The sequence below is a fragment of the Anoplopoma fimbria genome, chromosome 15 (assembly GCF_027596085.1).
Source record: "Anoplopoma fimbria isolate UVic2021 breed Golden Eagle Sablefish chromosome 15, Afim_UVic_2022, whole genome shotgun sequence".
NCBI lineage: Eukaryota > Metazoa > Chordata > Actinopteri > Perciformes > Anoplopomatidae > Anoplopoma > Anoplopoma fimbria.
The window spans coordinates 25,064,855-25,089,411 of record NC_072463.1 but is presented as its reverse complement, the minus strand read 5'-3'; the positions used below and the strand labels follow the sequence as shown (position 1 = coordinate 25,089,411).

Here is a 24,557-nt window from a genome sequence, read left to right as displayed (position 1 = left end):
AAAAAAAAAGTCATACTATAGCATGTCGAAAAAGTCATGAAAAAAGTCATACTATAGCATGTTGAAAAAGTCATGAAAAAAGTCATACTATAGCATGTCAAAAACGTCATGAAAAAAGTCAAAGTATACCATGTCAAAAAAAGTCATAGAACAGTATTTCAGAAATGTCATGGTATGATATATCCTAAAAAGTGACATTATAGTTTCTAAAAAAAAACCGAATTAAATGAGTGATTGTATAGTATGTTTTAAATACTGTCATGAATAGGTAATAGTAAAGTATGTCGTAAAAAATAAATACAATGTAATAAAAATACATATTATTAAATTTGTGTCGTAAAAGTCATTGTGTTGTAATTCATAAATCATTTTGCAAAAAGTCATGGTATAGAATATCAAATATAAAAACAAAACAGCCATTCAAGGATATAAGAATTGAAGGATGCTTTATTGTCATTGTGCAACAAACGGCTGTACAAGGAAATCCAGTTGTAACTCATTTGCAACACAAGAAATACATGAGTAAAATGTCAAAAAAGCAATAGTATAGTATTCCATTAAAAATCTAAAAGTCATACTATACTGTTATAAAAAATATCATAAAAATATCGTGTTTAAGTGTATGTCATAGAAATGTTATAAAATAAGTCATCCAATATTTTATCATTAACAAATGTAAAAAAAAAATCACAGTACAGTATTTCGTAAAATTGTCCCACAGGAGACCCCACCTGAGTCCTGTGCTCTGTCCTGTGATCCGCCAGTCAAGTGCAGCTTGATCATGGACCGGATGGTCTCTGTAGACTGAAAACAGTTATCGTACGGTATGTGACAAAATTGTAATTGTAAAGTATGTGATAAAAATGTAATGAAAAATACATATTATTGCAAGTCATGACAGAAGCTTTTGAATAATAACGTAGTATTGCAAGTCATAAATATTGTAGTAAAAATGTCATAGTATAGTATGAGATAAAAAGTTCAAAATAGTCGCAGTGTAGTATCTCATGTTAATGTACGTTGATTTTTTTTTTTTTAAAGTAATAGTATAGTATATAAAAAATAGTAAGACAAAAAGTCCAAGTAGGTAAAATAAAGTCTTTAAATAGTTATAGTATAGCATGTTGAGAAATGTAATTGTTTAGCACGTTGAAAAACGTCTTAAAAAGTCATAGTATAGTATGTCAAAATACTTTGTGTAAAACAAAAGGTGTAATAAAATTCATCGTATAGTGTGTCAAATAAAGTAATTTACATCAAAGTATAATATGTCTAAATATTCCTAGTATAGTATGTCGAAAAAAGTCATAGGATAGTATGTTGAAAAAACTCATAGTATTCCACGTCAAAAAATCTCAAAAGTCATAGCATAATATGTGGAAAAAAAGGACGTAGAAAAGTCATGGTATGGTATGTCAGAAAAAATCTTGTTACGCTGTCCCCGAGGAGAAAAAGCTAAAGAAAAAAGAATATATACACCTATAAATTGTTGATGTATTCATGTGAGTGATTCTGTCTGTGTTGGGCTTGAGATGACATAGCAAATTTTCTCCCTGACTTACATTTAACTCCTGTTGGGATAAGCGCCAACCCCCTATGACGCTAAATAAGAGAAATAGGAGGTAAACAAAATTATTGAAGCAAACTAGAAATCCATCCGTTCATATCTTCAGCTTTCTCTGTGTCTCTATTTACCTTCAAATTTCACAACATGGATTTTCTGCCAAATATTGTATACAATAAGTCAGTCAACAAACACTGAGGGCAAGTTCAAAGCAGTTTTAATCGCATTAAAAGTTTCCATAGTCATTTACAAGTCAAAGTATTTCCATTGTTAAATTGCCATTTTAATTCTTATCTTCTCCATGCAGTGTCATCATGAATTAAACAGCAAAAACAGACCATGAACACAAAGCCTATTTTCTTTCCGACAAGCCCATACAAATTTGAAATCCGTGGTTAATTACATGTTAACAGGACAAGTGGAATCCATTTGTACAAACCTTATGGACCTTTTTGTAACATAACTTGCTAAAAAGTTTCCCACTGTGTTGAGTGCCAATCACCTCAGGATATCTCAACATGAAACAGACAGTAACAGTTCTCAAGGCAAATACTTTTCTCTGTAGAGAAGCATAAATCTTGCCTCCAATCTCTGGTCCTGCTGTCTGATCCTGATCACCCATGGTTGATCTCAACACAAAGGCTTGCCATGCCTCATGTTATTGGCACAGGTTCGGCCCAGGTTGGCCCCCTCCAGGAGTAAATCGGAGAGTCGGTCCAGGCCGAGGCAGGTGGTGAGGGGGCTGAAGAGGCCGTAGAGACCCCCTAAGGTGATGCCGAGAGGCCAGCCTATGCAGATCAGAACCACCAGCCAGAAGATGCCCCAAAAACATGACCCGCAACCGGCCATCCTAGTCTAGGAAAAACAGAGAAAGCTGAGAGTGGCTAATCAAAGTGAACATCAGCATGCTTTGCAAAGCCAAATACATACAACTAGAAGTGATCATTGGAATTGGGTGGAAGAAGTGCACTTTGGAATAGTAAAGCATGTCAGTCACTATAAGAGCAGCAGTGTGTTCCTATGATGTCCGTGCCTCTTCAGTAATGATAGGAGATTATCTGATTCAAACGTGCCCTGTTGATGATCTGGATGTATTTTTCAGGATTAGGCAATGGCCTTGACAAAGCATTATAAGCCGGCAAACACAAGCAATAACCAACAGGCCTGTCTTTAAATTCTTTAAATTCTTTATTTCAAGGATAGCCCCTTGAGATGTATCATCTCATTTTCGAGGGGGTCCTTACAATAATGACAAATAATACAATGAAAGTAAAAAGTAAGTTATAAACATAAATTCAAACACATAAGCACAAGGACAAACGCACGCACACTCACACACCCACACACACTCCAACAATGCTCCCCATAGCTACCCCCCCTTCCCACCCCCTACCAGCCAGTATTACACAGAGTACAATCAAATATATTAATATACATTACATACAATAAATACATTTTCTTGCATGCACAAGTAGAATATACAGTACATATTTGAACCCAGATACACACATGTAAATAGTATAGTGGACAAAAGGAAAGCAGGTATGAGTAGAATGAGTCCTAGAGAGAAAAGGTAAGATAGATCAGAAACAAGAGCAGGATGTTTTATAATGCAAAACTAAAGATGATTTGAAGATATGGAAAGAAGTAATAGACCTAAGTGAGGAGGGAAGGTTGTTCCAATCTGATGGTGAGGTCAATGGGCCGCCAACTTAAAGAGTATTGAAGATGGACGCTGTAACATTAGTCGCCCACTAATAGCAGAGATCATGCATTACTTAGTTAATGAGCATTACTTTATCCGTCAACGCTGATAACAAACCACGGCCAGGGAGATGATGTGTGGCCATTTTGAGCTATATATCGTATAAGCCGTGATGAAAATTTAATTTAATTGGAATGCTGTGTAATGTGTGAACTCCTCCTACCTGATGATTTATGTGCATATATTTATAAACATAAGGAGATTTTATTAGAGTGAAGTTTTATTTTAATTCCATGAGCATGAAAGCGTTGTCAAAGCCTGTTTTAGCTTTAAGACACAACGGTCAGATGATTCCATGCTCCAGGCACTGTCTTGACGATGTAATGTGTAATTTACTGGTGGGACAAGTAGGGTTAGTCATTAAATTTCCACAATCAACACAAGTGTGTCTCAAGGTGGATCCCATGCTTTTGGGGAAACGAGCAAAAAAACATAAGCCAACTAAATTATTTAAAGGGCAGAGTAATATTGCACAACCAGGACAATTTCACTAAACCTTAAAAAAAACCCACTTCTGCTCTCTCTGCTGTACTTCCCTTAAATTCTTCCTCTTTTTGTAGTTACATTTATTCCAAGCCTCTCTAAATGAAGGTTTAACCACAATTATACAAAATAAAAACACCTCCTTCTCTCTCTCACGAATATATGTATATAGAAAAGAAACAAGAGAACAATGACTTACCAACTGAACTCATGACCAAATCATGAACATTTACAACATGCCATTAGTCTCTGTAACACAGCAGCCCATAGCAAAGGTTAGAAGTGAGCGCTTTGCAAAGTAGCTATTAACCTAATGAATACCTGTTGTGTGAGTAAAAACGACACGTTCACCTTCAGCAGACAAAGATTCTGGAGGATGTGCGATCCTGATCTCCTTGCTTGCAGCTATTCCTTCCAGTCTCCCAGATCCTGCTCGTGACTTCCAGAGTTGTTGTGTGCAAGCAGGAGCCACTTCCCACCAGTTAGCTCTAATTTACTACAAGTGACCACAAGCAACTAAATTCTCAAGAGGCCAGCTAGGAGAAAACAGAAAGTCAGTTACTGGATGGCTTAGCAGAGGGAGGATATTACACAATAACGACACTCATATGACTCAAGAAAAAGCATGCTTGCTGTCATGGGTTTTTATAGAAAACCAGTTAGTCACATATATGATAGGACACGGTGTACATTTGTGTTATGGCTGCATAAAAGTCTTTTGTAGTTATGTTTGTTCATTCAGTATAAATAATAAAACAGTTCAGCATCATGTGATACCGTAAATTGGTCTTTGTCTTGTGGGTTTTATGCCAAAACAATCAGTAATTTGTACATTCAGACTCAGCTGACAGGGATTATCTTCCTTATCTAACCTCTCATTCTAATCCTTTCCTCAGCCAGCAGAGGCATATCCTGCTATTTCAAAAATACTCATGATAACTTGGACCCGGAGTGATCTGCTCTCAGAAGATGGAAGAATAAACGTTACATGGTTCCACACTTGACTGAATACAGAAAATATGTCTCTCCACATCTATCAACACATTGTTCTCCATCAGGTCTTTACTCTGGCCCAGGCTAGAGCAGCTGTGCAGCTGACCCGTTCTCTCAGCCTGCCTGAGGTATGATGTAACAACAACCAACCTTTGGTGCATGATAATGAATGAATTTCCAGTCTGTGTTTTTGCCCTCAGGGCTGTGGACTGTGTTGACCTCATCATTTTAAGCGGATTTATGATTAAACTACAAAGATTTGGGTAGGAACTTGGCTTTTGAGTAGTTGCTTTAATGCCAACACAAATATTAGGCCTAAAATTATTTTGTTAAATTTGGTCGTCAAATCCTCAACATGAAACACAGATACAGCTGAAGTTACTCTGCGGAGCTCTATGTTGGTACTCAACACAAAGTTATGAATGACAAAGGATCCAAGGCTTGCTAGTTGAGGGAATGTGTACATCCAGAGGGCAAGTTGAAATCCCCCAGCATGCACACCGACCCTTGGGTGAAGTGACTGACCTACAAATGCAGCTTAGTCGCAGCTTGTGTAGCTGGTATAGGCCGAGCCAATCAGAATTGAGTTGTGCTTAAAGCAGAGGAGGGAAGCAGATGAAAGGATGGAAGTATCATGACAGAGAGATTTTAACAAGGCTTAAACATGTTGACCATACACTATATTTGTCTGTCAGAGTGTGCGTGTGAGAGTGATTAGAACCTCTTTAAAGGTAGTATAAGCTCTGGTGGCTCCATGTATAGTAAAACATGTTACAGACAGTAAAGGATTTGGAGTTCTTTTAATAAAAAAAGTAATGATGGTTACAAAATTGAACGTTTTACAAAAATGAATGAAACATTGTCAAAAAACACCCTTCTGGAGAAAACTAATTCAGAATCACTGACTCCCCACTAATCTTTCCTTAAGGGACAGTCCACTTGGTTCCCTTAATAACTGAAGCCCTTAATTACAGTTCCATATGTGGATGCTCTACTGCTTTTGCTCCACTCCGCTGTCCTCCCCGTCACTGTCGCTATCGCTGTCTCTGCCAGGATGCTCTGGCATCTTAGCATGGCCCACTGTGTCTTGCGTTTCTTCCTTCTCGCTGGTGTCCTCCGAGTCTGGCTTTGAGTTTGACTCCCCTTCTGGGTTTTCCTGCTCCATGGGGGTTTCTTCCTGCGGTTCCTCAGAGCTAACTGGCTCTTTTTCAACCACAGCATCGGTCTCGGTTTGTTGTGGAGGCAGAGCCAGCTTCTGCTGTTGCTGCTAAGAAGCCAAGGAAAAGGAAAAAAATACACAATGTAGAGTAAGAATATGTCCTCCTTGATTTCATATAATCCTATTACTAAAATATCAAATCTACTTGCATTCTACTGGGAAATAGTCCAAGTTGAGGGCAAAGTAAAATAAAATAAATGCAAAGTCTTTTTTTCAAAGGCTATGTTCAGACTGCAGGCAAATCCGATTTTTTTCTCAAATCACATCTTAAAAAGGCAGATTATCCGTGCTGTTATTTGGAATTGATGAGATCAGACCCGCGTTGAGACATCACCAACCCGATCTCCACGGGTTACTGTGGTAACGATGTCGTCGTCATTAACAATGAAGCTATGTTGGTAGCGCAGATTTCTAACAAGGAAGCATTCACCTTCGAAACAATCACGCTGTTTGCAGTCAGGTTGCAGCGCAGAACTCCGTTGCACCAGACAAACTCAGCAACGAAGGAGGTTGGTACACATTGCAATGGGCAAGCAGTGTGAAAGTCCCAGCAGACTATTTATTTTGGCGTCTTTCCACCGACTGTTCTTTCTGTTGTCCTCCATAGCCCTTTGCTAGTCGCAGAATGTATTCTGCTCAGCAATTCCACACTTTAAAATCCGATTTGTGCTGCCAGAATTTTCTTGACTGAGACACATCTGTGGAAATCAGACTGGAATCGAATTTTAAACTAACTCCCAGTGTGGTTTGGCTCTACATTTACAAAAATTGCATTTAATGTGTTTTTATTTTGCTGTACAGACTTTCTTAAATTAATCTGAGTACAGTCTGGATATGGATATAGATGGAATTGAGCTGGTAGTCTGAACAAGTCCTACATTTTACTGTGAATAAAGTGTAAAATTCACCTGAGCTCCAAACATAATATGCATGGCTTGTGGCCTGTGAATTCTCCATATGAACAACTCATCAGCTCCCTCACATCTGACCCATTTACTGTTCTGCATTAAAGATTAAAGATACTAAAATAGAGACCAGGGAGAGACAATGACAGCTTTTAGCAGGGCTAAATGGCACAAGACTTAAGTTAAAAGACAAATATTTGTTAGTATAATGTTTGTGTACACTCAACTCTACTCTTGTTAAAGTACAAGTTTTAAATAGTAATATCAGCCTCTTTTCTATGATACACCTATGAGACAGCAACAGTGCTGCACTGCTGGTTGTTTTAAATGTTGTTTGATAGCACTCTGCATTATTATATTTATCAAAGGCTTTTACCTGTCTGTACTTCTGGGAGGTCTGGATCATGTGCATGTACATGTTATACACCATGTTGGTCATCTCTGGCATGTTCTTGATGATTTGGTCTTGCTGTCCAGAAGCATCTCTCTGGGATTTGGAAACAAAAAGGTCAGTAAGAGAAAGATGTTTTGAATCCAGGCTGTGATGTGAAAGGAACGGTAATGAAAGTGTATATCTGTCTTGTTAGCAGGCTCCACATGGAAAATGGTACATCTGCTGAAATTACAATCCCCCTACCCGTTATCTGCTTATTTGAAAACAAATTTCTCACTTGCTGCTTCAAGCGATTGCTGCTCACGCACTATCAAAAGAGGCCGAGGATGCAGGGTTTATAATTTGACAATATTAGTATGCAGACAGAGTTTTACAGCCTAAACTGAGGAGTGAGGCGAGCAGAATATTCAATCTGCTGGGCTGTTAGCTCCTAAATACAGGGGTGATGCTCCCAGTACTGTAAAACTAAAGTGGGTTGTTTTATAACTGTAAAACTATCACTAAAACATCAAGGCTTTATTGTGTTTCCACGTGATTGAGTTTGATTAGACACCAAGTTTATACCGTCTGCCCAATGCTATCCAACAGTGCAGTAAATATGTATATATCCATATGGAGCATTAAACAGTCGTTTATCCTGTATCTTAATATCTGCTTCTGAATCAGCAACATTGAGTAGCCTGTTTTAGTTCTGGTTGTGTTGTCAGACAAAAAAAAATAATAAAAAAAATCAGACTTTTAATCTGCATCGGCGTGTAAGCAGCAGGGGTTTACTGACTCCAGATAGACGGGCTAAGCAGGGGCCGCATGTGTGTGCCCAAAAGAACTGTCCCCCATGGGGCTGAACACTCTAAAGTCAGAAGAAGTGTCAGAGGCTATGGGGTATTTTAGACACCGCTGTTGCCACACACGCCAGTCAGCGAGATACGGTGACCAGAAAACAGTCGTCTCATGCATGCCTGCTGGGATTTGGGAGAGTGGTTTTGCCTTCTGACCACTGGGGGTTAATTACAGCCAGGCTGTGTTTCCCATGCTTGCACATGGCCCCTGCAGAATGCTGTTAACAGGCTGGGCCAGTGGGTAAAGCTGCAGTAAGACTTGGGACCAATGAGGACCAAAGAGAGAGAAGATGCTATTCAGAATATCGACGCAGGATTGGACACAGTCAGGGGGCCCTTGCAGCAATGACGTGGAAAAATGTTGGAGAGTGTAACAGTTACGTGGAAATGGACTGATGTGGAAAATGTGGAAAAAATAAGCTCAATTGTTATTGACAAATATGGATCTTGGATATGGAGTGAAGATTATTGAACATTAAGTAACTGGTGTGTGCATGCGTGTGCGTCGACGTACCGGCTGCTCCTGGCTGTAGTACTCATGTGGCCTGATGTGCAGCTGCATGGGTCTGGCAGTGAGCTGGTTGAAGACAGGAGTCAGCTCGAAGCAGTTTTGGAACAAAGACACCCGTGCAAAGATATAAAGACCCAGTCTTGCTCTTGACATGGCTACCACCAGACGCCTCACATCCCTGTGGAGTTGGGGGAAAAAAATTAAAATTGGTTTGACAGAAGGGGGAAAAAAATATTACAAGTGGGAGAAAAGTGTTAAGAAATCATGTGTAGGGGGCAAACACAAAAACTGAGGTAAAGGGATCAAATAAAGACCGTAAACTGAACGGAAAGGAGGATAAGCAGCAATAGGTGAGTGGCGACATAGAAGCTAAGAGAGAAAGAAAAGAATGAAAGGCAAAAGGCTGGGATAAACGAGAGAGACAAAGAGAGGGAGATGTGGGAGAGTGTAAGAGAGGGCGGACAGGTTATTTTTTTCTTGTCATCCTGTAGAATTAGGAGATTAGAGACAGGCGAGTCATTTCCCAGAGAATGGCAGAATCCTGCTTGACTTGCTCTAGTGGCCAGAGAGGTTGTTTACCTGTCCTATTTCAGAGAATTACCATTGAATGCCTATGTACCAAAGTTAAACAACTAAAAAGATGGAAAGGTAAATCTGCGTATTGGTATTCTCGTTGTGCGTTTTCTGTGTTTGAATAGGCGACCCTAACGGAGCTGAACAAAATATGACCAGCTGGCCTATAAATCTGAGGAGAAAGCATACTGGTTTATATAAATCTATAGAGCACGGGAGAAGGCAGAGCATATGAGGGGGAAGTGTTTCGCCTATTCAAGCAGCTGTGGTGGTACTGAAAACTGTTTTCTGTTTGATGTACAAGAACTTTGGCACACACCCATGTTTGTATGCACGCTCTTACAAACACACATCAACACATGCATATGTTGAAATGTAGCCAAAAAATGTGGAATATGTCCACCTGAACACTTCCTGAGATTAAGAGGATTAATTGTTACAATGTGCATGATGAGTTCCATAAATATGTAGAAGGGGGGGGGAGGCTTATGGAAACCATTGTGCAGGGTTTATGATTGAGCCAACGTGTGCAGCCGGTAGGTTTATGTAATGTTTAGTGCAAATTTCAAGCCTGCTACAAAATGAAGCTTGAAAGCACAACATTTCCACAGAGACAAACTACAACAACCTAAAAACCAATGAGCAGAGCGCTCTAGAAGAGATGATCCAATCATGAAGCATGATAGCCTGTGGACAAACCACTAGTGAGAAACGCCCACCTGTGCTGTGACATGGCAGGCCAAAGTGGACAAATACTGTTTGCGTGTGCGTTCTCGCATGTGTGTGTGTGTGTGTGTACATGTCAGAGCGTGTCTAGATCTGTGCTCCCCTGTCAAAGAGTGTGCTCCTGCATGTGAGTGTGTCTGTGTGTATTAGCCGGAATGCTTCTCCCATCAAAGTAAGGGTCAGCTTGTCATATGGTCAGCTGCGTCCCCTGTGGTTGTCACGGCAGCAGATTGCCATGAGGACAGATGCAGTAAGAGAGGATAATACTGGAGGACAATTTTAAGGTAGGACCTAGTATTGGAAAAAAAACCCACAATAGACAGCAGAAGACTTTCCCATGAACCACTCAGCTGCCCATTCAGAACTGCCAGGGACATCAAGATATGAATTATTATTAAGTCAAAGCAAAGCCTACGACAAATAGAATGAACTTCTGTTATCATTATTGCTCTGTTATTTAAGGGGAGGTGTGCTGAATTTACTGAAAGATTTTTAAGGTGACTACTACTGCACATGTGGAAAAAAGGTTGTATGAAACCTTTTATGGCTCCAGAAGAATAAAGTGCCTCAAATGACATCACCTGAGTCAACACCAATCGGAACTGAAGACTGAGGTGTGGAGTTTCAGAGCCGTGAGCTTACCAGACCTCTGTAGCTCGCTGCTCATCTCTGCTGGAGGCTAGCAGCTCGTAGTTACATTAGCTGCTACTAGCATAACACCTGCACGCCACAACTGTGGGTGGCCATGTTGCCAAAGTACTTATCCAGGAGAAGCTCTAGTACTATTGTATACCCTTTCACTGACTGATAACTAGAGTTGTGGCACATTGTTAAAGGGACAGCCTTTGACAACCTCCGCACTTTGTGTGAGCTGAGAATGTGTAGAAGGCAGGGTGCAATATCCAGTGTAAGACAAGATCAAATGAATGATACCGAGAGGAGAGCAGGCGCTGCCAGCAAGATAAACTACCACTCTCTGTGGCCCGCTGCACTTCTCATTCCCAACTACATCCATTCATTGCTTTATCTGTGAGATGAGGAAAGAACAAAATGGAGTTTCTAAGTGTTTGCGCTGCCAGATAAAATGACCACGCTCAAGGGTTTGGTGTGTGTGTGTGTGTGTGTGTGTGTGTGGTGCATGTATTTAGCTTCAAAAGGAATGACTTATTATTCGCGCTGGGGTTCCAATTTGCAGACTGTCCAATGTGAGGGTGGTAGAATGCACTGGCAGTGCAGCTGTGATAAAGCTGTGAGCGGTGCAATTCCAACAGCAGCTACTGTACATCACAGCCACAGGCCAGCATGGCAAGCTAAAGCACTGTGGAAGAGTTTAGCCTCAATCCTCTGGTATTAAAACATGGAGCGTATTAGGTGTGAAGAGCTCATCAGGATGTCATGGCAGCTGAGGACTGAAAGGCCATTTCCCTACAAATCAATTCAGTGAAATGAGGAAGGAGGTGGGAGTGAAGAGAAGAGGGAGCACAGAGATAAGGAGACTGAGCTGAGGACTAAGAGGAGAAGTCAACATGGGAGTTTAGTCCAGGGGATAGCAATGGGACATGGAACAAAAATACAAAAAAAAACTATCAATGCAGGTTTGTGAACCATCATGCCTCTTAATGACTTGTATATGGTATGCCTTTGATCAGAGCAGAGCTCTTTGTTTGATAGTCTCACCCCAATCATCAGAGCACAATGGCTTCTCTTAACCAGAACAAAAAGTACAGTTAGCTCCACAGACATGCTCCTGTCCTGAAGCACACTTTATCCTCCCTGCCTCAAATTAAGCTCATACATACTTCAAGACAGCCACAGTGTTAGTCTTTTTTGTCCTTTAGCAAACTTCATTCAGTAGTTGACAAAATGAGAAAACCTCCTGGGAGTTGCTGTTTCAAGAGAGTTAAGTGCCTACATTTTTGCTGTGTTGTTTCCCCTGGATGATGTGTTTCTAAGGAGTAGATCTTATTAAACAGGCTTTTTTGTGGCGAATAGCTGCTTGAGGTGTCTATTTTTGGTCAGGCAAGTTTTTCTGCTTGGCATGTATTGTGAGTAATTACCTCAGGTGTCCCACGGCTTTAGTGCGAACCAGTGAGAGGATGATGTAGTCATTCTGCTGACCCTGGAACCTATCCACTGTTGTCACCTGCAAAGACACACAAACATATTCATTATGGATTAAAAAAAGAAAAAAAAACACATACGCAAATATACATTTCAAAGATATGCTAACTAAGCCACGGCAGCTGAGTGGTAAATGAGTGGTAGGTAGGTGGAAGGATTAAGATGAAATGTTTAAAAACATGAGGGAGACTGCTTTCCTTCTTGCAGCGTAGGGCCCAGGTACTGGGGGCCACTCTGCTTGACTGGATCAGAGATTATTTCAGGAGAGAGAATGGAGAAGTGGCTCTCTGTGGAGTTCTTTTTCCAAAGGAAAAAGAAGCTTGTGTCAGCCAATTTGCTTTTATAACCTGGTAATCCTGTCTTGCCGAGAAGCATATTAATTCCCGTACATGAAGATGGAACTGTATTTTTACTTTGCCGGTGTGTCACACCTTTATAATAAAGAGAACCGCACTTGCAACGTAATACAAAAGCAAAGAAATTGAAATGCAACCCTGTAAAACTGAACACATTACACATACAGTACTAGCTGTATTGTACGTACAACTGCTCCTACAGTCATGAACCAGAGGTCGATCCAATAGACGGTTTTAAGAAGCCGATATCATAACTATAGTTTGGAGAGGTAAAAGGTCGATAGAACACTAATCAGACACCCAAAGAACCCCCCCCCGTGTGAACAATCTTTGACTATTACAGACTGTACAACTGGATAACTGTTGAACTATATGTTCAGTTGTTTAGATTATTATCAGGAGTTAGTCAAATGCACACACATATTTCCAGCAAAAGTGGACCCTAATGATGTGTATGGGGCCTCTATGTACATCTTCAGGGGAGATATTAACTAAAACTCCCAAGCCCGGGTATTGTAGTAATTGGGGACATTCGTCATGCTACCAAAACTAATGGTCATAAAAAACCAATAGGATCTAATTTTCAGTGAGAGATGCGATTGTATGTTGTAAGTAAGAAGCAATAATGCAGGCCTAAACCTACATAAAGTAAGACTGCGTGTAAATAATCATTACATTAACAAAACAGGTCATAAGTCCTCCTTAAAAAAAAACCAAACTACTATGCAGTTAGTATAGGCCACGTGCTGCAAAATTCACAGCCCAGCAAAAAGAGGTTGGCCTTTCCTATTTGGATCCATCCTTTAGAGTGGATCAATAGGACATCAGCTACCATCCAGAGGCCACAGGTCCAGGACTACAGCAACCAACCTATTAACCAGCCATTCTAAATAAATAATCCTGTGGTCGCTGTTACCTCCTATGATCCTCCAAAACCCCTTTTAAGCAACAGGACGGGAGTGTGGAGACAGTGCGTGTAAACGTGTAAAAAAGGGGGAGAGATGGGGCTAATGATGCTGTAGACCAATATTTATTTACATCTCCCTGTTGCTATGACGAACAGGTGCAGCACCAGAGGCAACAGAATGTTGGTTTTACAAAAGCATGAGGCGTCGTGGGCTGTATGTTCAAGTCAAATGTTTAATGTTAAAGTCAAACAGCTGCTTTAAGAATGCATGCAAAGGTTTCACACAAATGTGGCATACACATTTACTCCAGCAAACCTTTGTTTGAGTAGACTTTAACTGCAGACTTAAAAAGGGGCTACAACTGCATGGTTTCAACCAAAACAGTGCAACTTGTTTAGCAGAGAAAGGGCACTTAGTGAGTTATTCTTAGCCCACAGACAGTGACAACGAAGCCCAGATAGAAAATCTCCCTACGGCGTAGCATTTTGCATGGTGTTTAGTTATTTATGAGAAATCTTCCAGGGAGTGAATTACAGAGGTCATGTCATTGTGGGACATGCATGTCTTTGGAGAAAGGAAGCACAAAAACACACACAGAATGTGTGAGACACATATTTGTGCACACAGACAGTTTGTTGCAAATAGTGACTATTTGACTGAGAGTCATTTTCTTTCATCTTGGCCTCCTTCTCCTCATTGTCATGAAGACAATGACGTACAGTCTCCAGGCTAATGGTCAAGCATGGATCTCTCCTCTCTTTTTTACTGACTCGATCATTCCTGCTATGTCTTATTCAGGGCAATTACAGCCTGGAATGTGCAGAAGTCAGACTGCCGGATTATTTAATTTTTCACAACGGTCTCTCAGGGATGACAGACTTAACCATGTTATGTCTCATTCCGTGTGCCTTCATATCCAGATGCGTCTAAAGATTTCATGTCGGTCTTGAAAAGGCATGCTGGGACATTTCAGGAATATGTTTCCCTATCTATGTCAACATATCTGGTTATAATCTGGTTCTGGTTGAACTGCAAGATTTGCTTTCCTGTTCTTAAAGAGGCTCAGAGTCTCAGAAAATGAAGGAATCCCACAGGAGGGATGGAGAAAGTGTGTGTGTGTGTGTGTGTGTGTGCAACCACATATATTAATGGCAGGAAGGATGCAGAAGGTGAACTTCGATGATTAAATACGCACACTCGTCACTTCTAATTTATCTCTCTTCATATCAGTTGATGTTTTGAACTAAACGCAGATAAACTAAATCACAATTCCCTAAAATTTCAACAGTTTTGTTTGATTGCTTAGCCGTCTGTAAGGACTGGGCTGAGAATAGGTTGGGAAGAACAGATGCAATGACTTTGAATCTAGTTTGCATTGATGTAATAAAGTTTTGATAAGCAAACTGAATGAATAATCACCATTCTGGTGTTTAAAATATACAGCACAAACAGAAAGCGAACTCAAATGGACCTTGTCTGTAAAATTCATAGAGTAAACTAAAAAAAGAAAAACATCATTAAAGATGCATATGCATACATATGTATGCCAATTCTTTTTTGAGATTCAGTAGACAGCTCAGGCTAGTATGTTTATTTGATTTTGGGACTGTGGCTGGTGCCAACTGTCCCTCCACTTCTTATCTTACTAATGAAAGGCATTGCTGTAAAGAAGGATGGCTGTTGACATTTGCTTAGTTTTAGATATTGTGACATATCCTCAGACACACTGTGGACCCAATGCCCTGCGCCATGACCTTTCGGCAGCTCAGCATTTTCCCACCAGAGCCCCTCTTTCTTTTTCATCTGCCTCCCTCTATTCTCAGCAAATTTAACCGCCTGTCACCACTGTCACTTTATTACTAGGCAGGCATACTGACTAAGGCCATGAGCACAATGAATGACACTCTATGTCTTAACATTGCAGGACATTTAACATGACCAAGCACAATTTCTTGCTAGCTGTCAGAACAGGGAATATGACAAAGCAACAAGGCAGTGTTGCATGGCACAAAATACAAACACAACAGGAGAATAAAGACTGAAACCTTGCAAGAGGTAGAAGGCACCATGCACACAGAGCCATACGAAGGATTCACTTGCTGCCTGCTTGTTAGACAATAAATAAACGGTATAAATCTGCAATTTGTGTTTGTACCTTTGTGTGTTAAAAGATATGGCTGTTGATATTCTGTATATTTATTGTAATCAAATCCCACGAAAAGACCAAAACAACATAATCGTCCTAATAACAAAGCCGGAAACAGCTTAGTCCTTAAGAGCCATAGACCTCCATTTTGTAAAAACAACATTTTGTATTCATGACTTGTTCTTAAAGATTTACTTCTTAGGCGCTGGTGAATCAGAGATTATCAAGAGACAGGGTTTTGGTTTTTCATGATAATTGTTGACAATAAGACAAATACAGAATAACTACACCATTATATTATCAAGATACATTATATTTTTCATAAAAACCCCAAACGATGAAAAAACTTTCGGCAGACAGTTTTGCCAGTCATGGTGCCATGGTGACCTGCCGTTTACACTCCAATCATGCAACTTTCTCTGGCGTGCCTAAATAGCCCTGGCATTGTAAAGTGAGTTAAAAGCTTGAAGAACAGAGACCAAAGAAAGGTGAGATAATATGGGTTTGGGGAAAAAGAAGGAAGAGAGTGGAAAGCATAACCTGAGGCTAGCGTGTAGAAGCATTTAGCAGTACAAACAGAAAACGGATGAAGAACTGCGCCAACGGGCTGCTGACTTAACACAGTGTAAAAGAGGAAAAGGAGAAGAGAGACAAGAGGAGTAGGGGGGAATACCGTGGGCTGGAGACAATCCAACAGTATTCTTCAGGGATGAACACAGCATGGAATCTACACCCACTCTCAAAGTATGCACATTTAAATCCTTTCCACACACACACACACACTCTTAAACAAGCCTCAGTGAGTTTGATCTACAGAGGTATGCCATCAGCTGGTGTGTGACTTGTTTGGGACAGAGGGCACAAGGCGTCATGCTCTACTTGGGTCTTAAGACCTGCAGTAGTTGATAGTCTCATGATCTGATGCAGCAGGACAATGTTGATTTTGTTTTTTATTATTTTACTCTGCCTGCAACAGCGAAAAGTGAATCAAGAACTTCCATGATCTGCTCAGTAATTTTCCACCCTGCAAGAATCATGCAGATCCACTTAATTCAAGGAATACTGTATGTCACACTGCAAAAATTAGGAGAATTGAAAAAACATGTTGTTGAAATGTAAAAACTTTCTTAAATTGCCGGGGGGAAGAGAAGACTGTATGTTTGTAGTAATGGGAGGCAGAAACAGCAAAAGCCTTGTGAGAATTGATAGCTGTGAATTTCTTTCTCAGTGCAACAGAGGATAAAAGGTTTGGTGGATTGAATGCAGCTGACAACTGAAGGTGTGAAAACACTTTCATATGAATCTTATGTGTGTCGTGCATGTTCCTACTAAACTAGAGTGTCCTACACATGCATATGAGATGAAAACATGTCTGTTGGGACTGTGGATTCGTTCCTGACAGGAGAAGAAATGTGTCAACCTCAGGTGATATAAGGAGTGTGTACATTTCATGTATGTGGAATCGGGTGTGTTTCGGTGATGGAATGCTACATGATCACACCGATGCTTTATTTGTATAAGAATGATGACATACTTTTCACCCTTCACATGCTTTGTAATAATTTAAATAATAAAATAATTGGGTGCAGCTGTGTGTTCTGTTCACTGTGGTCAGTGTCAACTGGTGCATGAGGTCATTACCTTGTTAGGCTGACTGAAGAATGGATTCCCAGCACAACGCTGGTTGATGACGTCTCTGATCAGGTGCTTTTGTCCATTGTAGGTGGTGAGGATGCTAATGCGGTCAGCAGGGTATCCCAGCAGACGCATGTACATGTACAAAGCCACAGAATACTCGGCCTCCGCCAGGTTCTGCACAGAACAAAGAATAAAATCATATTTTAACTATACAGCATTGTAAACAAGTAATGAGACAAGAAAGACAAATGTTCGGGAAAATGAACTCAAAAACCTATCGTCTATCAATACAGTCATTTTGCAGTGAATCAAAGCACTAAGCTGAATTACCCAAACACATGGGTCTCTCTTCCCATCACAAACCCAGGGGTGTCTGCTGTTTGACACCTTGCTGTTCTCATTCTCTTGTACTTTAACATCATGCTCTAGCCCTTTCTCCCCTGTCAAGTGTTTAACTTTTCAGCCAGATAAAAGCCTACTCATTCGTGCATGAGTAACCATCTGATTTGGGTTGGAACTAATTGCCCTAGACAAAGCTCAATACCACCACTAGCCAGGCTGGGACAAAATGTCCAAATTTAGGAACCCCTGCATAGAAGTAAGGAGGGTGAATGACAAATCTCTATTGTGGCATTGATATTCATTAAAAAGGGAATAGCTGATTGTGTTTTTAGAAGATATGACCAAAGGTGGCACAATTAAAAGTTTTATTTACTCAGTCTGATGAAAAGATTTTATCATAATATAATGGCCATATATCACATTCTTTACATTTTAACTAGGAAAGCCAAGACTTTCAAAAATAGCTGTTTCCAGATCCTATACAAAGATGTTTGTTACAGCAGCACTTGGTAATTGAAAAATACATATATTCAAACAAATACATCCAAATAAAACAACAACGCTGCCTTTAACATCACACCAAAATGGCCAGGCCCTAGAACAACAACACAAGTCCTCAAAATGTGATTAAATGGGAAGGTCAACGTTGCATGCATCATTCACACACTTTGCATCAAACAAATTCCTCAGCATGTGCATGCTGGCTCCAAAGCTACACTGTCTTTCAAATGTGCGGCAGCAGTATGCATTATTCATCCAGTTTCAATTAGGCCTGGACTGCACCCTTACATCTTTGATAATAATTTATGCAGCTTCATCAACAGTTCCTGATCTAGCTGCACTGGAGTCAACACATCAAAAACAGTGATAGCCTTTGTTCTTCTTCCCCTATTACCTGTCTCCAAATGGCACAAATTCAGAATTATAATGGCCAAACTATGTTTTTGCTGATAGAAATTGTTATATTCAAGTTTGGCAGTTAATGTAAGGTATGAGCTAGTGTTTTTAATAGGAAAAAACATTTATCCTAAAAAACATTATGACATCTACATGTCAGATTATTCATCTGCCCACAAGACAGGGATGTTAAGAGGGGAACATTTGGTGCTCGGTGGCCTTGCTGTATTCATTCGGGCTTTTCCCTTACTGTTTGGTTCCTTGTGAAACATGATTTATTTTAGTACATTATATTTGATATTTAGGATGGGTTCCGTAAACATCTAATTTCAGTTGTGCGTCTAAATAGAGCAAAGAATCCTAATGAGGAAGCGTTACAGTTGGACTGCAGAGAAAAAACAGGGACAATTCAGAAGGGGAGAGAGGATCGCAAATTGTGGTGTGGATACAAACGCATAAGAGGTGATAAGAGTAATAAATCTAGTCAACCTGTGAGTAAAGCACACAATGCTTTCTGCCCTTACGGAATTTAAAATGTAGCTTGTGAAGCAGAAAAGCTTTGACTAACAAGCGTAGTGGCTGAGAAAAGCCATTTTCTAACAACAGAAGATGTGGACTTAGAGAAGCATCTTAGCCTTTATGAGCCATTTGACAACTTGGGAAGCACTAACAACGGGCTGAGACTCTGTATGGAGAGTGCTTTAACAAATGAGACGAAGAAGCAAGAGCAGACCTTTGGACTGTGGAGTGTGTGAGTGCACGCACATATTTGTGTATGTGATGAGTGTGCATGGTTGTGGCAGTGCTTGTTCAGCTGTGACAGACAGTCAGCATACACTGGATACAACTGCTTCTCTAGTGTCCAATTTATTCTTTCTGCTTCCTAGGAAAGTGCATGCATGTGTGCTAGTGTTTGTGCATGCGTGAGTTTGTGTGCATAGGGCAGAGCGAGTGATACCGGAAATTCCCCTCGAGGGGACTGAAAAAGGCAACAGGCAATTGGAGTTAAGGTTCATGTGACCTGGTGTCTCGAGAAGTGCACATGGTCTGGGTTTAAGAACAATAAGGAGCTTCAGGGACATGAGCATGCACAGTGTGGAAGGCAGCAGTAAATTTCATTAAGCACAGAAATATGTTTATTGGCCATGAGCTGATAAACAAATCTGTGTGTCAACTAACTAATTAGTATGTATTGTAATCAGACAAATTGACTTTTGCTTGTGAAGTGTTGTTGGCTTTTTGACGACTACAGGCTTCGTTGTGTCCTGGAAATTGTTGTTTAACAACTATTCTAGTATCAGATTCGATCCTGTATTAAAAAAGAAAACAGTTTTTCAGAACCACTAATAGACATTTGGGCTTCTGTGCTGGTGTGGTGCCAAATTGGACCTTTATTTTTAAATTTTTATGGCATACCCCTATCAACCCTGCTCTATGCAGACACACAGTCTTGAGTGTCTCAGCAATGAAACACAATCTGGCTCCTGCTGTAAAGGACAAACCCACTGGTCTGTGCTGTACAGCCAGTGCTAGCTGCAGACTAAATAGGGTTATGAATATATCATATGGACTGGTAGTTAAACCATTAAAATTTAAAAATAAATGAACTGCTGTACAACAACATATTCAGAGGAAAATGGAGGCTAGGGAGGAATATGGTTATCTGCTCTGGTGGAACTAAGTGTGCATGAGTGTGTATCCGTGTAAAGGAGTGTATAAATTGCGCTTGTAAACTTGCACACAGCTATTTCTGCTGTTCCAAGATTGTGTATGTACCTGTGCTACAGACAACCTGAATACTGATGTATGAGTATTCACAGTTCTCCAAATAGATGTTACGCATACGAGTCTGTGTGGATTCATTCTGTAAGCAGCAGGGTTTTTACAGTTGAAAACATGTTTAACTTTAATATTCAATTCTATTTTTGTTTTATTTAATTTACACAATCCATTAACAGTTTTCATTTTCTGGAAATGACCCATTGGACTTTCACGTTGTTTCGGTTTTAGATATAAGCCCGCTTAACACAGAGATTCCACATAATAATAATAATAATAATAATAATTAAGCCTTTATTAGTCAATGGGGAAATTACAATTCTCTGCATTTAACCCATCCCGGAGGAGCAGTGGGCTGCTAAGAAGCGCCCGGGGAGCAACAATAATGCTGTTAAAAAAGATCTGACAATACTTTGGCCAATCAGTGTGTGATTTCAGACAGCACGTCAGCATCACAGGAGCATTTGCGTTTAACACAACAGCTTTGTTGTCTAGTTTGGTCCTAAGCAATGGTGGCAGGTGAACTGAGTGTTGAGGTCCTCTGCTCGGAGGGTAAGGAGCTCCCAGATCTTGTTGTCTCCCTAATTCGCTGCCATTCTCCGGTGCTGTAGGTTAGCTGCTAAACTTTTTTATTTAAATCTCCCAGTGGTGGGGGCACATGAATAACACGTCATCAAAACGTCAGACCCGTTCAGCAGTGCCTGCGGCTCTGTGACTACATTTGCTGCTGATTAGCGGCAGAACAACTCTGTCCCCTCATTCCACCTATGTACGGGGGGCTGGGGGAAAGGGACTATGTTTTATTTTTGTTGTAGATTTCTGAAGCAGAAAGAATGGTTTGAATGTGTAATTTAACTTGTAGGTGTCCTCAGTACACTTAACAGTTGTGCCGTATGTGTATAGTGTACTATGGTGTGCACAACTACTGACCTGGTAGAAGTAAGGGTTGGGCTCGGATTCTCCCACCCCATTGAAGTCCTCCACGTTAACAAGCTGGAAGTCAAAGGTCAGGCCAGGGTTGGGGACCTGGAACTCAGGCAGCTGCTGCACATGAGGCAGGTTCCCCAGTTGTTTGTAGCGCCAGTTGTATAGGTTACACAGGCTGTGGGGCCGGAAGACAGATACACAGTAAGTAAGAACCAATAACTAAGATAGGGCATTCTTTGGGAAATGAGGTTGTTCAAAACAGACAGCAATATGTTCCGCCAGGGTGACCCACCTTGCACGAGCACGGCCCTGTGCATCCAGATCTATAGTGGGCACTCCCAGGCGCACAAATCGGGTAAAGAGAGACTGCTCCATGTTGGAGTACTTCTGGAAGGCCATGTTCTTGATAACAGGGGGCAACTGGTGGTGGTCTCCAATCATGATCCAACGTTTCAGCCTGCTGTAGCCATCCTCTGGGTTCTGTAAAGAGGAGAAGATGTGGTTAGAACACCAGGTACAGAGAAAACCTAAATTAAATACAGGGGTCCGAACTACCCTCAGTGAAGAAATATATTTTCCATTTCACACAGTAAAGGTGGAAAAATGTATTAGGTTTCCCTTTGATCTGTAAAGGTGGATGTACTAGCTGCATGAATTGAAATCCAACCTAAAAAGTCTAACCGATGTCCATATTTGTAATCCTGGTGCACTACAACTACTGCATGTTGTCCAACCTTATTACATTTTTTTCTGTCTAATGACTTGACAGTATTATAGAGTCTTTGTGAAATCAGATCATCGGCAGAGAAAAACATTTAAGTACAGGAGGGCAGTGAAGCATGAAGGGCCTGTACAGTTTTTTTTCTTGTGTCTACCTCATGCTGCCAGGTTTTGCTAATTAGATGTGGTATATTTGGAGCTTGCCCTCAGACAAATCTGATACCGCAACCATTGCAGGTCAAGAGTTTATCTAATCACTGAAATCACTGATAAGAGTTGAAGATTGGATAATGAATGGGAAGGAAAAAACTGTTTTTCTGTGACGTATGTCTGGCAGAAGGCTTGCACTGTGACTCACTAGAGTGGCCAGGTTGCTGGATGGGCTGATGTGCTAAATGGTCTCATATGCAAACAGGCCTTAGCACTATCTCGGACAATTAGGCACAACTACCAAAGACAAGCAACATTAGTGTGTTTGGAGCCCATCAGTCAGACCTTAACAGAGAAAGTCAGGTGATAAAAAGCAGAATCCCGAGTAAAGGATTAAACTAGGCGTGATGTCAGAATTTATGACAGTGCTTAGGCCAGGCAGTTTTCTGGTAAGGCATGGCTGTAGTTTTATTTTAAGTCTTAGTTAAAAGCTTGCACATCATACATTTAAAATTTTAAGGCTTAGTCTGGACATGTTACCTGTAACAGGAGCGGGATGAAGGTCTCGATCTCCAGAATCTGAGCAGCTTCTTCCATCAGGATGTTGTCATACTAAGAGAATCAGCAATTTAGTAATTAAAGTAACTGCAGTCCATATAAGCTTAACCAGGTTGCTGTTTTTATGTCAACTAAGAAGAGCGTACCTTAAATCCCAGCTCCACCAGGTCATGACGTTTGAGTGCAGCATGTGTACAGGTCATGGCAATGATTTTGGCTTCCTTTACGAGCAGATACTTGGAGCGGTCCAGTCCGCTTCTGAGCAGCTCAAAGGCCCTGAACTCCTACAAGATAGACAAGAGAGAAGGTGAGAATCAGGAGTCAGTCAATGCACACAAAAATGTTTGCCAATGCAAATAGCAAAACACTGCATCCTCCTACAGGTAATTAAAAACTACTTGTATAAATGACCTCTGGGAGGAACTTGGTAACATTGATCTTAAATAGATGTGTATTCATCTATTTGTGACTAAAAGTTCAGTTTTGCTTTCATTCTTTAGGGGGGTTGTGAGAGGAAACTTAAATGGCATTCTGACAAAATGATGGATGACTACTGTCGATGATGATGGATAAGGTGATTATCTCGGTTGAAATAATCACACCTCTAGCAGAAAAAAGGCTCAGTTCAATATTCAGATACAACCCTAATACATATTTGTGTCTACCCACATATACAAATTGTAGGTGTTTGAAAAACTCAGAGGCTTCATCCTATCACTCTTATATCTCAATTGCCTCTACTTTTGATTCATAATCATATTACCAGTCATAAATTATGATAAAGTGATTGGCAACCTACTTAAACCCACTTTCATTAAACATATCTTTAACATAATCCCCTCTGCTTTCTACTGTCATTAAAAAAATAAATAAAAAATGGTTTCGCCTTTTCCCATGATGCAGTGTAATCAGATAGGGCTGGGTGTTGCTTGCTGTTCAATAACTGCAGCTTGAGGAGCACTTCAGCACAGATTTTCTTACATGACTGGAAAATGTGGGGACAGTTTTTACACAAATTCTGAAACAGTTCAATTCAGAGTGCCAAATATCATGGCACTGTGAAAACCACACTGTGTGTGGGGACGTGGAGGGTGGGAGGAGCACAGGGGGGAATATGGGTAAACAGACGTGCTATTTTCAGGTTGCCCCACTAGCTATATAGGGTTAGGAAAGGGAAAGGGGGAAAGGAGGACGGAAGAAGTAGATTCGGACAGCACTGGGGTATAAATATTTGATGTGTTACTATTTCAGCATTAATATTAAACCAATTAAAACATGCAATATTGATGAGATCTATTTTTAACCCCCATGGCTCCAGAGCGGTTGAAGGCTGAAATCAAGATGTTAAGGATTCACGGATACTGAGAAGGGAGGGAATGAGGAAAAAAAGTAAACAGCGGTAAAGGTGTGGTGGGACTGCAGAGGAAGAATTCAGGAGGAACCCAGGAGGCAGATTGTGCTGCTATATACGTGTCTTTCTAGCAATAAATCCTTTGGATTTTCCTATGACAGCTTTTTCCAAGCTGCTTCAATATTTGAAGATTCAGACAGATAAGCAAATTCAGCAGAATGTTGCTTTGTCTAACCTGCACCACAGACAGTAATACCTCTTAATGGGTGTACAGATTTCACTGCAGCATGGGTGAGGCTGAGGGAGGAGGGAGAGGTGCTCTGATGCAGTGATACAGAGGCCAGCCAGATAAATCAAGGTCACCACACGTGTTGGGATATTACCTCCAGCCAATAACTTCTTTATTGCTTTTCGGAGACCTTCTTGGTGTTCCCATAAATCTGAAATGTTATTGTTATCCCTATAGAAAAACCTGATGGTCTTAGAAGGAACGATAACACATCCAGCTGTGTGTTTGTAGGTGTGAAAAAGAGTGACAGGGAGAGTAAAAAAGATAAGCAGTAATTGCCTTCGTCACTTTGTTGTACCGCTTATCTTTTCAAAAGGATCAGCAATTATACCCACAAATAAATAGTACAAGTACTGGTAAGTGTCTTATACAATGATTCACTGTATCAATTAAAGCAAAGGGC

The 24,557-nt window shown here is 40.5% G+C and overlaps 1 protein-coding gene and 1 long non-coding RNA gene across 2 annotated transcripts in view; both read right to left on the bottom strand.

Moving 5' to 3' along the window:
* Nucleotides 1-1,764: 1,764 nt before the first annotated feature.
* LOC129103985 (uncharacterized) lies at nt 1,765-4,378 on the bottom strand. Its single transcript, XR_008531756.1, has 2 exons — nt 4,134-4,378; nt 1,765-2,419 (listed from the first exon to the last, which is right to left on the bottom strand). It is a non-coding gene; the product is annotated as an uncharacterized LOC129103985 (long non-coding RNA).
* Nucleotides 4,379-5,588: 1,210 nt separating this feature from the next.
* The window catches only part of aqr (aquarius intron-binding spliceosomal factor), a 46,564-nt gene continuing 27,595 nt past the window's right edge, over nt 5,589-24,557 (bottom strand). Inside the window, exons 28-36 of the mRNA XM_054614628.1 lie at nt 22,661-22,798; nt 22,497-22,568; nt 21,379-21,566; nt 21,090-21,261; nt 17,145-17,315; nt 12,030-12,115; nt 8,677-8,851; nt 7,306-7,416; nt 5,589-6,072 (exon numbers count right to left, since the gene is read on the bottom strand). Of these exons, the coding sequence (XP_054470603.1) occupies nt 5,797-6,072; nt 7,306-7,416; nt 8,677-8,851; nt 12,030-12,115; nt 17,145-17,315; nt 21,090-21,261; nt 21,379-21,566; nt 22,497-22,568; nt 22,661-22,798 (1,389 nt within the window). The 3' untranslated portion in view covers nt 5,589-5,796. The remainder of the gene's footprint in view (nt 6,073-7,305; nt 7,417-8,676; nt 8,852-12,029; nt 12,116-17,144; nt 17,316-21,089; nt 21,262-21,378; nt 21,567-22,496; nt 22,569-22,660; nt 22,799-24,557) is intronic.